Source organism: Rhagoletis zephyria, unplaced genomic scaffold (genome assembly GCF_001687245.7).
Source record: "Rhagoletis zephyria isolate East Lansing unplaced genomic scaffold, Rhagoletis_zephyria_1.1 Rzeph_scaffold_00113, whole genome shotgun sequence".
NCBI classification, from domain to species: domain Eukaryota; kingdom Metazoa; phylum Arthropoda; class Insecta; order Diptera; family Tephritidae; genus Rhagoletis; species Rhagoletis zephyria.
In genome coordinates, this window is record NW_016157197.1 from 358,259 (window position 1) to 372,186 (window position 13,928).

Sequence of the window (13,928 nt, forward strand, 5' to 3'; positions counted from 1 at the left end):
CGGCAACTGTGGTCGTGTGTGCGCAGCTGCTGAACATATGCGCCGCTAGCAGTCGGTCAGTTTGCGTTTGTACTTCATGCTGTAAGCATCACATGCCCGAGCTGTTTTGCTGAGTACACACATACAGATACAACAAGTAAGAAAGTCTAAGTTCGGGGGGAGCCGAACATTAAATACCCGGCGCAAGTATTAAATATATGATTTTCACGTTTCCGAAAGCTACCACTACATGGTAAGCCGAAGTGTATCAATTTTGAGTAAATTAGCGTCCTTAAATTTAGAAATATTGAAGTTTCAAGCATTTCTGTAATTTGCCGTTATATGAAAAGCGGCCTCAATTTTAGTCCGATTTCAATCATTTTCAACGTTTTGCTTTTATGTGGCAAACATAATAACCATACCCAGTTTGGTACAAATTGGTAGAACGGTTACCGAGATACATATATGTGATCAAAAGTAGGCGGTGCCACGCCCATTTTCCAAAATTTTATCATAAGCGTATTTCTTGGTTAAGAATTTTTGCAAGCATAAATTTTGAATAAATTAGCTTTAATATTTACTGATTTATCGAAGATTTTGCATTTCTCTAAATTACCGTTATATGGGATGTGGGCGTGGTTATTGTCCGATTTTAAAACTTTTCGGCAATTTGGTATGGTGTACCAAGGCCAACAACTTTGCCAAGCTTGGAAGTAATTGGTGCAGCGGTTACCAAGATATACACATGTAAACATAAGTGGGCGTGCACAAGTGCGCTCGGGTATAAAAATGTTGCGCTTGTATTGGGAGCTCTGCCAACGCTGTGCACCACTGATTTAAATTAACGGTGTCTCCAATGTCATTGATTTATTTTCCGTTATACGGGGTAAGTATAATGTACTTCTCTTTCAATTATTGAAAACTCATTTAAAATAGGGTAAATAATTTAGTCATTCAAGTTTTAATGTTGTTTACATTCACGTTAGTGCGTAGACTCGGAGAGATTACTTAGTCTACTATCAAGAGTAATGCAAACAGCTTGTTGTTGAGGTAAAAGGCAAACTTCTCAATTTACCACAGGGGTTCAGTTGTTTTTTTAATTATGTCGAACTCATGGAATTCCCAGCTTTGTATAATTGTGTAACTTTTCACTGTACTCAACAAAGTTACCGGACTTTCCATTTCTCTCACTTCGGAGTTTTATTTTTTTGAGGTCAATTCCCTTTAGCGTCACTCAGATTTGTATGTATTTTTACGCATCTAAAATTTATTTCTCTTTCAGACAAAACACATTTCCTTCGGCTGCGATCGAGACATCACCAACTGCTCCACGGGTCTCTCTTTGATTGACTTACTGCCCCGTAATGCTGAGTGGACAAAAGATCTGAGTTATGATGAGGGATTCGAACCAGTTTTTCATTTCGATGGCTCAACCGGCGTGATTGTGCCTAATGCTTTGATTACACACCATGACTTTTCGACGCGCTCGTTCAGCATAGTCACCATTTTCAGGCACTACAGCCTGGCGACCGCCAGCAAACACATCAAAGAGCACTTGATATGTAGCGCTGATGATCACAGAATGAACCGTCACCACATGGCGTTATTCGTTCGAAATTGCCGACTGATTTTATTGCTGCGTAAAAATTTTAATGATGGCGACCTAAATATTTTCAGTCCTGCCGAGTGGCGTTGGAAGATTCCGCAGGTATGCGACAACGAGTGGCATCACTATGTGCTAAATGTTGAGCAATCATCTAAAGTGGAGTTATACATTGACGGCGTGCGGTTTGAGAACTCCGTGGAGGACCGCCACAGCAATCCCGAAGTGATAGACGATTGGCCACTACATGCGGCGCACGGTGTGAACACGACCCTAGCCGTGGGCGCATGCTACCAAAGTTCGGAAACCCGCTTGAAACACGGCTTCAAGGGTGACATTTCTGTAATAAAAGTATCGCTCAATTCGGTGCAGTCGCCAGAAGACGTCCGCTGTGGCACCAACTGTGCCGAGCATTTGCTGCCACCACCAGAAAGTCTGCTAGAAGCCGACTCGCAGGTACAAACCAATGCGCAAATGAACGAAATCTATATTGAGGGTCAGAGTATAAGCAACGTAGAACAATTGCTGCAAAAAATTCAATACATCAATACCAAAGAGAGTCCCACAATCGGCCGAAGAAATATTGAAGTGCGCACGACCCTGATGTGCATCAACCAAAGCGCCACGCGACTACCGACTATTGAGACCTACATAATGGTGAATGAACCCGGCCAAATGGTACTGGCAGGGCGGTTAGCCGGTAACAACAACGCCATTTTTAATAGTGTCATGAACGTTGGAGAGTTGAAGGATAAATTTGGGACAGTAACAGACACACCATTTGCTAAATTGTCGTCACCGGTAACTAACGCACCGAAGGATGTTATCAATTCAATGGAGCACAAATCGTTGGATGCTCACAGCGAGGAAAAAGCCAAAATTATAATAAACGGTAAGCTATATCGTGCAAATGTAAAATCGACCGATGGTCCTGATAGGTGGGATTAAGGCGGTTACCATAGACACACTTAGACCATGGTATGATAATTGCTAAAGTGAAAAACCTGTCCGTAGTTTCACAATCGCCATATGTAAGTATCAGAAAACTCCTCAGAACTATTTAAAAATAACGATCCAATGCATTTGGGCTGTAGCAGCGCAAAATCTGGCTTGTCCAAGGAAAAGTGGAGAGATGATTCCACCTTACGTCCTGTAAAATGCTGAAACACTGAATATTCGGTGTGATATTAAGTGCTACTGCTTGAGTACACATCGAAAGATCCCTTGACCGGAACCGGTCCACCATGTTAAAGATAGTAGGCATTCTCTACTAGCTTTCTATTCAGTATATTCAGTCTATGATTACAATCTTACAGACTAGATAACAGATAAGACAATGATAATTAAAACTAAATACTATAGATTTAGATACACAAGTAGTTATAAGAGAAATTAATAAATAGACTATTTGCATATACATATTTCTCGCCAACGAAAAATCAATACTTAGACCTTTGAGATCTTGTTAAATTCTGCAAGAGCACGGAAAATTTACCAACAGCTATATCATAACCAAACATAAGCAACTGGACAATTCTTCTAGTTTCAAGAGTTTGTAAGTTAATAAGCTTACACCGCGAATTACAAGATGGCATCGGGTCATCAAAATTGAGGGAACTTAAAGCAAAACGAACAAAGTTGCTTTGCACTATTTCGATTCTGGTGGCATATTAGCCGTCCATATAATAGAAGTGTACTAAAGAGATAAATAACGCTTTCTTAGAGTAGGGATCCTTAAAGTCGTATGCATATTTATTTACTTCTTTGTATAGTCTACAGAAAAATGTTTTCTTACAAACAAGCGAGATAAAAAGATTTAGATATTTAAGTATGTATGATATATTACAGAGTAAAATAATTATACATATTCATTTGTAATAATTATAATAACAATATAAAATAGCAAGTTGGGTAGCTGGCGAGGCCTAGTCTCCAGTCTATTTTTGTGTGTGGCGGGCGGAAATACTTAATTCCCTCTCCGCGCTGTGGACAAGCTCTCATGGTTGGAAAGGCCGAGTTTCCGCTCCATGGTTCCGAAGTCATTACGTTATATGTGAGGCAGGCGGAAAGGCCTAGTTTCCGCTCCGCCCTGTGGACGAACTGTTGGGCTTGGTCAGAAAGACCGAGTTTCCGATCCATGCTCGTATTGTCTTAAGCGGTCGCGAAAATATACGAAGCTGTTACAATTATACTAAGCAGTCATAGATATTGTGTAATTTTTTCGTTCCCGGTTAAATATATTAATTTATTTATTTAACATGTGAGGAAAGTTTTCTTTATTACAAAACGCGATTCAGATTTGTCGAAGCAATCATAATGCTTGTTAAAGTCTTGGCATAAACCACAAAAAGCATCATGCATTTTTAAATTTTGATTTACAAATACTCAACACAATAGGTTTAAAATATCTCGAGGGTCCTGCAGGAGTACAAAAATTTATCTCACTCAGTAAAAAGGGACTACTGCCCATCCCGTTCATTAGTTTAATTAAAAAAAAGGACCCTAAGCATCTCTCTACGACTTTGAATGTCGGCAAATCTATAAGCTTCAGGCGATCTTTGTAGGGTGGGAGATTTTTAGACGAGTCCCAACGTAAATGTTTTAGGGCAAATAACAGGAACTGTTTCTGCACTGATTCGAGCCTGTCACTATGAATTTGATAACTAGGATTCCATACTACAGATGCATATTCCAAAATCGGTCTTACTAGAGAGGTAAAAAGAACTTTAGTGACATAAGGATCGTTGAGCTCCTTACTCCAGGGCTTAATAAAAGCCAACACTTATCTAGGCCTAATCACGCAGGAGTTTATGTGAGACTTCTAGTATCTTCTAGTTTCGGATCCATAGTTACACCTAGGTCAATGAAATTGGTTACTTGCTCAACATTGTGGTCAGATATCATATACGAATTTGAGTGGAACGATTTTCTAGAGAAGAACATGCATTTACACTTTTTCAAATTGAGTGACATGGAATTGGCTTCACACCACTAGAAAATGCTAGTTAGGTCAGCTTGCAAATGCTCCCTATCTTCTGCACTACTAATGTACTTAAAGAGCTTAACATCATCAGCGTACATTAAGCATTTCGAATAGCTCAACACCTTAGGAAGGTCATTTATAAATAAAATAAACTAGAGGGGACCAAGATATCCGGACGTGACATGTATTTCCCGAGAAGTACAATTTTCAAAAATTACTCTTTGTTTGTTTCTATCTACTAAGTAAGAAGAAAGCCAGCTGAGAATAATAGGAGGGAAACCAATTCGATCAAGTTTATATATAAGGGTTGAATGTGATAATTTATCAAATGCCTTGCTGAAGTCAGTGTAAATCACGTCCGTTCGTAGATTGTTCTAAAACCCATTAGATACATAAGTAGTGAATTCAAGTAGATTAGACACAGTTGACTTACCTTTGAAAAAACCGTGTTGCGATAGGTCAATAGCAGAAGTAATAAAGTGAGATAGTTTTTCCGTAACGATTGCCTCAAAAACTTTAGGAATAGCACAAAGCTTCGCAATTCCTCTATAGTTTACTATGTTAGTCCTACTTCCGTTTTTATAAAGTGGCAAGATAATCGAATCCTTCCAGGAAGATGGGAAGACACCCTGTTTTAGGGAAGCATTAAAAATATTTGTCAGAGGCTTATACAAATGTTCTGCACAACTTTTAACGACACTTCCTTAACAGGAGGAATGATTTTTACTGAAAATATGGCGTATGGAATTGCTAAAATGTAAGTCATTATCTTCAGCATTCAGCAAATTATCTTCGATACCTCTAACCTAAGTTTACTATAATCTGCAGTTTTAAATGAGTAACGCTCCGCCCTTCTAGTGGTGGGTGGTGAAAATCACCAGATGTAATCAGAGCATAACTACGCGCTACTGTGACTTTGGAAACGTCATCCACAAAACCTAAATCCAGACATTTACCTAAATTATTACTAATAGAGTTGATCTGGTAAAGACGTAGGTCTGAAAGATCGTTCAAAAATTTATTGAAGAGATCACGAGAGTAATTTGGTACTGAAATACCATCTATTACATTCCAAGAAACACCCGCAAGACCGAAATCAGCCAGGACAATAACAGTGTCGGAGGGCTTCACCATGACATGTAGAGAGGGTAGTAAGGAGGAGTGTTTTAAATAAACAGAAAGGCTCGAGTTAAATGGTATATAAGTAGCAACAAGATAAGTGTTTATAAGTGTTATTAGAATGATATCTTATTCGAACGCAGAGGAATTCAGCTTCATCGGTGTCAGTGAACTCAATTTCTTCAGAAGAAAGGTCAGTCTGGACAGCTATTAAGACGCCTCCACCTTTTTTTATTTAAACGGTCATTTCGAAGCACTCTTACTTAGGACACAAAATTTCAGAGTTGAACACATTCGGCTTGAGCCAGGTTTCAGTAAACACCAATACTTTGAGGTCAAAGTCATGGGACTATAAGTGTAACCTCGATAGCTTTGTGTTCAAAACTCTCACATTTTAGTAGTAAATGCTAATGGTGAGGTTACTTACTAATTTTTTTATGCCGAGGTGGAAGGCGGAAATTGAGCCAAATTTTGCCCTTGCGGTCTAGATCTAAATTCAAATTCGCGAATGAAAGCACCGCTTGGCCAAAAAGATGGGCTCATTATTCAAAACAGTCTTCGGATATGTCTATTTTGAAAGAAGAAATGCTTCTTTCTTAGGCGAATCTGAACTTACGTACATGCAACTCATATGCTTTTAGCTTGGATGTTAAATACCCCTTCACATCATCGACAGTGGTATCTTTTGAGAACCTAGATGCAAATACCGATTTTTTGGAAGGAACAACGACTAATTCCCTCGGGACGGGGTTAACGTAATCGGTTTCAGATGTTGTAGGGGGTTGATGTGCAGATGTGGAGTTTTTGGAAACAGCAACGATGGTTTCAGATGTTGTAGGGGGTTGAGATGTAGCTGTAGAGTTTTTGGAAGGAGCAACGACTAGTTCCTTCGGGATGGTGTTGACGCAATCCGTTAAAGTACAAAACCGCGTATCGTCGTTCTGCAAAACCGCGTAACTAAAATTTTTTGCCAAAAATTTGATTTGCTCACAAAAGCTCTTGGTTCAATCCTTATTCATTCTTCCTGAAATATACTAGTCAGAAATGCGATTGCTTTATAAAAAAAAGAACGATTTTGAAATACGAATGTTTTTACTCTCTAGAAAATAATTTATGCGACCTCACATACGCGGTTTTGCATTATCTTTATACGCTGTTTTGCATTTTGTTGATACGCGGTTTTGTACTAGTATAAACGATGATAAGAGATGTGATTAACTACTAACTCAACGAACTCTTTTATGGAGGCTAACCGAGTGCTAGAGATATTGTTATTAGAAAAAAAAAAATGTTTGAAGATTTTGAGAAGGACATATGAAAGCATTTATTAATATTTAAGTAAAGCTGGTTGATATTACACCAACTGATCAGGTTACTCAGATCGTGTTGCAGAAAAGAAACATCCGACAAGTTTAATTCTACAAAAAAGTTTGAGGTTTGAGTTAAATTTGTAATAGGAGCCGATGTCATTTATAAAAATAACGAACAAAAGGGGTCCTCGGATTCTGCCTGGGGGAACAGCTGATGTTGCCACAAAAGAGTGGGATATACAGTTTTCGGCTTCAACAAACAACGTCCTATTAGACAGATAATATTTAAATCATTTTAGAAATGCAGAGTGAAAGCCGATAGACTCAAGTTTAAGCAATGAGATTGAGTGAGAGACCTTATCAAAGTCCTTCGAAAAATTGAAATGGTATCCACCTGAATACCATCTTTGAGAGGTGATACACAAAATTAAGAGAAAGATGCCAAGTTAGTAACAGTGGAACGCCCGACAACAACCTGTGTTGGTGCTCAACAATTCTCTTCATATGGAAACATAATTTCTCCTTTATAATTTTATTTCGAATAGCTTAGAACAGATTGTGAGTTTACCTATAGCCTATAGTTAGCAATTGTAAGCGACGGTAACTCTGCAACCAACGTGAGAGACGGCAACACTGCGACAACTGTCAGTGGGTAGATACATACGAACGAGTGGGAAGAGAGAACGAATCGCAATCGTCGGGTAGAACACGCAACATCGTAAACTCTAAGTATTTTTCTCTAATAATTAATTTAAGTAAACCATCCTGCAGTTTTCCTTTGTGAATCAGTTTTTATATTCAAAATAAATATTAAAATCTAAAGCGTGTTCTATAGTTCAGAGTGGGATCAGAATCCACTTCGCAAATAAACGTGTGTATTAGATTTTTCTTTGCATGCGCAAAAACGTTTGTGTGTGTACCACGTACATACATACAATTGTTCGTATGCGCAGCAATTGCGCAAAGACAACGAGCAAGCATTTCTTGGCATAGAGTAAAACGACAACGAATTTGCCACGAAAAGTTTTTCGGGCACAGCGGCACAACAACGGAACGCAGAGGATTTGCAACGAAACGGCTACAGACAAATAGGCAACGACACAACGCCGGCAGTGGCGACAGCAAAAACAAAAACAACGAATTTACGAAAAAATGACGAAAATCAACGATTTAAAGGTAGAGCAATTGAAGAAGTTGCTACGAGAGAGGCAGTTACCAACGACGGGTACACGCGATCAATTAATACAGCGACTCAGCACATATGAGGCAACTGACGAAGTAGACGTTCAAGATGCCAACGTTATTGAAGAGGCATCCGATACATCAACGATTTCGCAGCTACAACAAGAAATGAAGCAACTGCGTGAATTGATGACGCAGCTTTTACAAGCGCAATGCACTGCCACTGGTTCGAGCATATCGCAGGTTGCGCAGGGCACAGCAAACGACACCGTGCAGAGCGCTGCGAACGCTGACAGCGCAGCATCAGTCAACGGAAGCGCAGCCGCACGAAATGAAGACGAGAATTATTCAGCAAACACTGAGAGCGCAATGACAACATGCAACAATACAACTACACGCATTCGAGGCAGCGAGTATACTTCAACGAGTGGGACTATGCGACACGCGTCTGTAAAAGAAATCGCAAATACCCTGCCGGAATTTGACCCAACGAACAACGCAAGTATTACCGTGGAGCAATTTATTGATCGAGTCAATAAAGTAGTAGAGGCGTATCAATGGGATGACAAGTTCGTATTATTGGCTGTATACACTAGATTAAAAGGCGTTGCACGTATGTGGTTGGATGCATCACCCACATTGCATACTACATGGGCTGATTTTGCTAGCGCTTTACAATATGAGTTTGGGTCAGTACAAGATGAAGCGGAAATTCACTTTGTTATGTCCAACGCAACAAGACGACCGAAAGAAACAGTGAAGGAATATTGTTTCCGAGTTTCAGCATTAGGTGTTCGCCACAAACTCAGTGAAGCGGCAGTTATACGTTATACGAGAGCAGGTTTAAAACACCGCGAACTTCAGCATAGCATAGCAGCTATGAAATTCACAACGATGAAGCAGATGCGGGACGCACTAGAAGACTATTTTATTAATCGTGGAGGGATAAGCGAACCACAAGTGAATCATCTAGATAAACGAGATGAGGGCAAGGCGAAATTAGACGGAGCAACAAAACAAATGGGACCAAGGTCGCAATTGAAATGTTACAATTGCAACGAGCTTGGGCATTTCTCCAACAAATGTCCACTACCGCAGAAACGTCACCGCTGCGTAACGTGCAACAAAGTTCATCCGAATGGTGGTAATTGTGACAAAACGACCGCAACGTCACGGAAACTTGGGGCAACGAACTTGGATGGATGTTTCAACAAAATCATCTATATACAATCGAAACCATACATCGCTTTTATCGATACTGGGAGCCAGTGTAGCATCATTCGTAAGTCAGTGGCCGAAGATATAAACGCTGAACGACGTAACTGCTGTATACAAGTAAAAGGAATTTGCGGAGGTGAACGTATGTTCTACGAGGCCATAATCGTGGACATGGTTATCGACGAAGCTGTCATCAGGGCGCAGGCTTACATCGCTGATGACGAGTTAATGCAGCACGATGTTTTATTGGGCCAAGACGTCATCATCAACACCAACGTTACGATGAAGATCGAGAGTGGTCGCACGCTTTTTGAAAATAAACGAGCAATAAAAACGACGGTAAAATCCGATAGCGAATTTTCCAAACTTTTGTATAATTTCAGCAACGCCAGCGAGCGAGTTAAAATGCAAGGTCTTCTGGAGAGCTACTTTGATGTGTTTTCGAATGGGTTGAACGGCATGGGAAAAACCGACGTAGTTGAAGCTAGTGTCGAACTTGAGAGTAACCAAATCGTATCTCAAGCACCTTACCGCATTCCGGAACCAAAACGAGACATTGTGAACAGCATGGTTAACGAGTTAATGGAACATGACATCATTGTGAAATCCACATCGGAGTACGCAAGCCCTGTCGTACTAGTTAAGAAACACAACGGAAGTGATCGACTATGTATCGATTACCGACGCATCAATAAGCTGACCAAGAAAGAGAACTTCCCGGTCCCGAACATCGAAGAACGGCTGCAAGAGGCTAAACGTTTCCGGTACTTCTCATCGCTCGATTTGAATAGTGGCTACTATCAGATCGCAATGGCCCCCGATAGTCGAAAGTTTACAGCGTTCATCACTACTGATGGGCTGTACGAGTTCAAGCGCATGCCGTTTGGGCTCAAGAACGCACCAGCTGTTTTTAATCGGCTCATGGCAGAAATTCAGAAACGGGTGGAGAAGGGCGACATGCTCCACTACATGGACGACATTCTGGTTTGCAGCAATTCGTTCGACGAGATGTACGTTAAACTCTCACGCCTACTACAAGTCTTGCGATCGTGTGGGCTCACGTTAAACGTAAGCAAATGTGAGCTGTTCAAAGAAACAATAACCTTTTTAGGACATCAGCTACACCCCGCGGGCATCAGTCCAGGCGAAATAAAAACCAACGCTGTTGCAAAATTTCCGACACCAAGAAATGTTACAGAAGTTCGCAAGTTCTTAGGCCTCAGCGGCTACTTCCGAAAGTTTGTCGCTGGTTACTCCATAATCTCCGAACCGTTGCGCAAACTGTTGCGTAAGAATACCGAATTCGCATGGGGACAGCAACAAGACTCAGCCTTCGTGAAACTAAAACGCTCACTGACGTCGAAACCAACAATGGTGAGCTATCGCATCGATGCCGAACACGAATTGCATACGGACGCCAGCTCCATTGGCCTCGCAAGCGTTCTGATGCAAGTAGAAAATGGACAACTCCAACCAATCGCCTATTTCAGTCGCTCCACCACGGAGAATGAGAAGCATTTTCACAGCTATGAGCTTGAAGCCCTAGCAGTTGTGGAATCACTTGAAAGGTTTAAGTACTACGTCTACGGAAAGAGAATAAGAGTCATCACCGACTGCAATGCTTTGCGAACGACGATGGAGAAGCGGGAGCTCATACCACGCATCGCCCGATGGTGGTTGAGAATCCAGGATTTCGACATCGAGATCCTTCACCGACCAGCCTCTCGTATGGAACATGTGGACGCGCTGAGCCGTGCACCTTATGAAGATGCTCGAGAAATGGAAACCACTGACCTCAAGATCTCGAGAACGATCATCGATAAAGCCGATTGGTTATTTAGTATCCAATTGCAAGACGAGAAAATCAAGCACATCGTCGACGAGATGCAAAATAACAGAAACTCAGTTCACGCTGATTATGCCATCCAGCTAGGACGTTTATACCGGAAATACAACGATAAGTTCCTGTGGGTCGTCCCTAAACAGCTAAGATACCATGTTTTACATGAATGCCACGATAAAGCAGGTCACATGAGCGTTGACAAAACGATAAAGCGCATACTCAATCTGTTTTGGTTTCCTCGCATGCGCAACTACGTGAAGAGCTACATCAAGTCATGCGTAGGTTGTGCCCTTAACAAAACTCCGGGTGGACGACGAGAGGGTCAATACCACTACGACAACGTCAAGCCGATACCCTTCACGACCATCCACGTTGATCATTTGGGTCCATTCCCAAAGTCTTCCAAGCGCAACGAGCACGTCCTGGTAATCGTCGACTCGTTTACAAAGTTCACTATCATTCGCGCCGTGAAGAGCACCGCGACCAGCCATGTAATCCAGGTGTTGACAGAAGTCACGGGATACCTTGGAATGCCGGAACGTATCGTCTCCGATCGAGGAACGGCGTTCACCTCGAAAGCATTTCAGAAGTTTTGCCACGACAATAACGTTAAACACGTCCTCAACGCAGTGCGTACGCCACGCGCTAACGGGCACGTCGAGCGCACGAATCGCATCATCTTGTCCATGTTACTACCTACCGCCGATGATGAAAAACGATGGGACGATAAGCTACGCCAGATTCAGTGGAGCATCAACACTATGCCCAATAAGACGACCGGATGCACTCCCTTCCAACTACTTTATGGGTACACACCACGCGACATTCTGCAGAATCAACTCATCCAAGTGCTTCAAGATGATAATGGGGACATGATGACCGATGCGGAGCTACAGCAGCTACGAGCCGATTCTGCCAATCGAGTTAACGACATACGAGCACAAACTAAGAAATTATACGATGCGCAACACTCTAGCCCGAAGATTTACAGCGAGGGTAACATAGTACTCACCACGAATGAGCCAGCAAGCACCGGCACATCACGCAAACTGGAACCTCGATATAAAGGACCTTTCATCATCACCAAAGTCCTACCGAACGATCGCTATGTGGTTGAAGACTTACCCCATGCCGAACGAACTCAACGGCATTATACGTCTATATTTGCATCAGACCAGTTGAAACCTTGGTGCCGATTACCGCCTGACGACCCAAACGATTCAGGCGACAGCGATGACGACGAATCACAGCACTTCGAGCGAGGGCGCTTCGAAGGGTCAGGAAAGCCGACTGTAAGCGACGGTAACTCTGCAACCAACGTGAGAGACGGCAACACTGCGACAACTGTCAGTGGGTAGATACATACGAACGAGTGGGAAGAGAGAACGAATCGCAATCGTCGGGTAGAACACGCAACATCGTAAACTCTAAGTATTTTTCTCTAATAATTAATTTAAGTAAACCATCCTGCAGTTTTCCTTTGTGAATCAGTTTTTATATTCAAAATAAATATTAAAATCTAAAGCGTGTTCTATACAATGTAACTTTTATTGCCATATTTGAAATTAAATATATTACATCAAGGAACACACATGGATGAACTGCAATGAAACATTAGGGCTATTCGCGATTCGGTGCATAAGAGCTGACAAATTTATGCAATAGCAGAAATATGCCATGGATTGTGAGTGACCTTTATTAAACTGTCATAGTAAAGCTTTTGCAAAACAATTTTTGTGCATCAGCTTTGGTTTTGTTTATGAATGCAATGCATAGCATTTTTATGCTATGGATTTTCGGTATTGCAAATTTGCCAAGCCATGACAAATGCAAACGCGTGTATTTTGTTTGTGTATTGCAAATAATTTGCAATACAAATTTGCAATGCAATGATGCTAGGCCATTTGCACCGGATCGCGAATAGCCCTACTATAATATAATATGAAACATTTCAATTTCGTGGGAAAACGCTGTCAAAGTTTGATCATTTCATACAATTGGTATACCAAAGACAGATGGAAATACACATATTTTCGCCAGTATTGGGAAGTTTACTCATCTGTTAGGCTGAACATATTTATTCTCCCTGCAAAAATTTGAGGACCCGGTGGTCCACTGGGTCGTAGTTTTAAAGTATGAGCAAAAGGACTACATACATGCATACTAGTAACTTGTTATGCTGACCTGGACCACTTCAATCGTCAATATGATTCGGTTGCCGAATGTGCCATGGTCCAAAAGGAGTAGTTGTCTAGGTGGTCCCATGTTATGCAGGGGTGGACCAGAAGTGGTCCCATGTTATGGTCTAATACCAGAGGTAGTCAAGTCCAATGACATCGCAATGTTAATTTAACCATATTTTTTCCATATATTTGGACCATTTTGGTTACTAGTGTTGGTTACAAGGTAGTGTGGTCCTGTACTAGTACTTAACCTAGTCCCACTTTTTGCGACGAAATTTTGGGAGCCCGAAAATAAGGGAGCCCGAATTTCGATGTGAAGCAAAACACTAACCTACTCTGGTACATGTGGCATCTCTTTTCTGTTCATATTGCATACAAAAAATCCTTGCGCATTTTCATTTGACCAATCATTACTTTTTTATTTATCCATCGATTTTCTTCGCTGGTAGCTTAATTTTTTTCTAAAAGAGCAGGCTTTAACACAAGTGCAAAACATTTACACAGAAAC

General features: G+C 41.3%; 1 protein-coding gene across 3 annotated transcripts in view; it reads left to right on the plus strand.

The window, feature by feature from the left end:
• The window catches only part of Cals (calsyntenin 1), a 156,641-nt gene that overhangs the window by 95,436 nt on the left and 47,277 nt on the right, over positions 1–13,928 (plus strand). For all 3 annotated transcript variants that reach the window (XM_017634377.1, XM_017634383.1, XM_017634370.1), the window contains one exon: positions 1,262–2,474. In XM_017634377.1, coding sequence (XP_017489866.1) covers positions 1,262–2,474 — 1,213 coding nt within the window. The remainder of the gene's footprint in view (positions 1–1,261; positions 2,475–13,928) is intronic.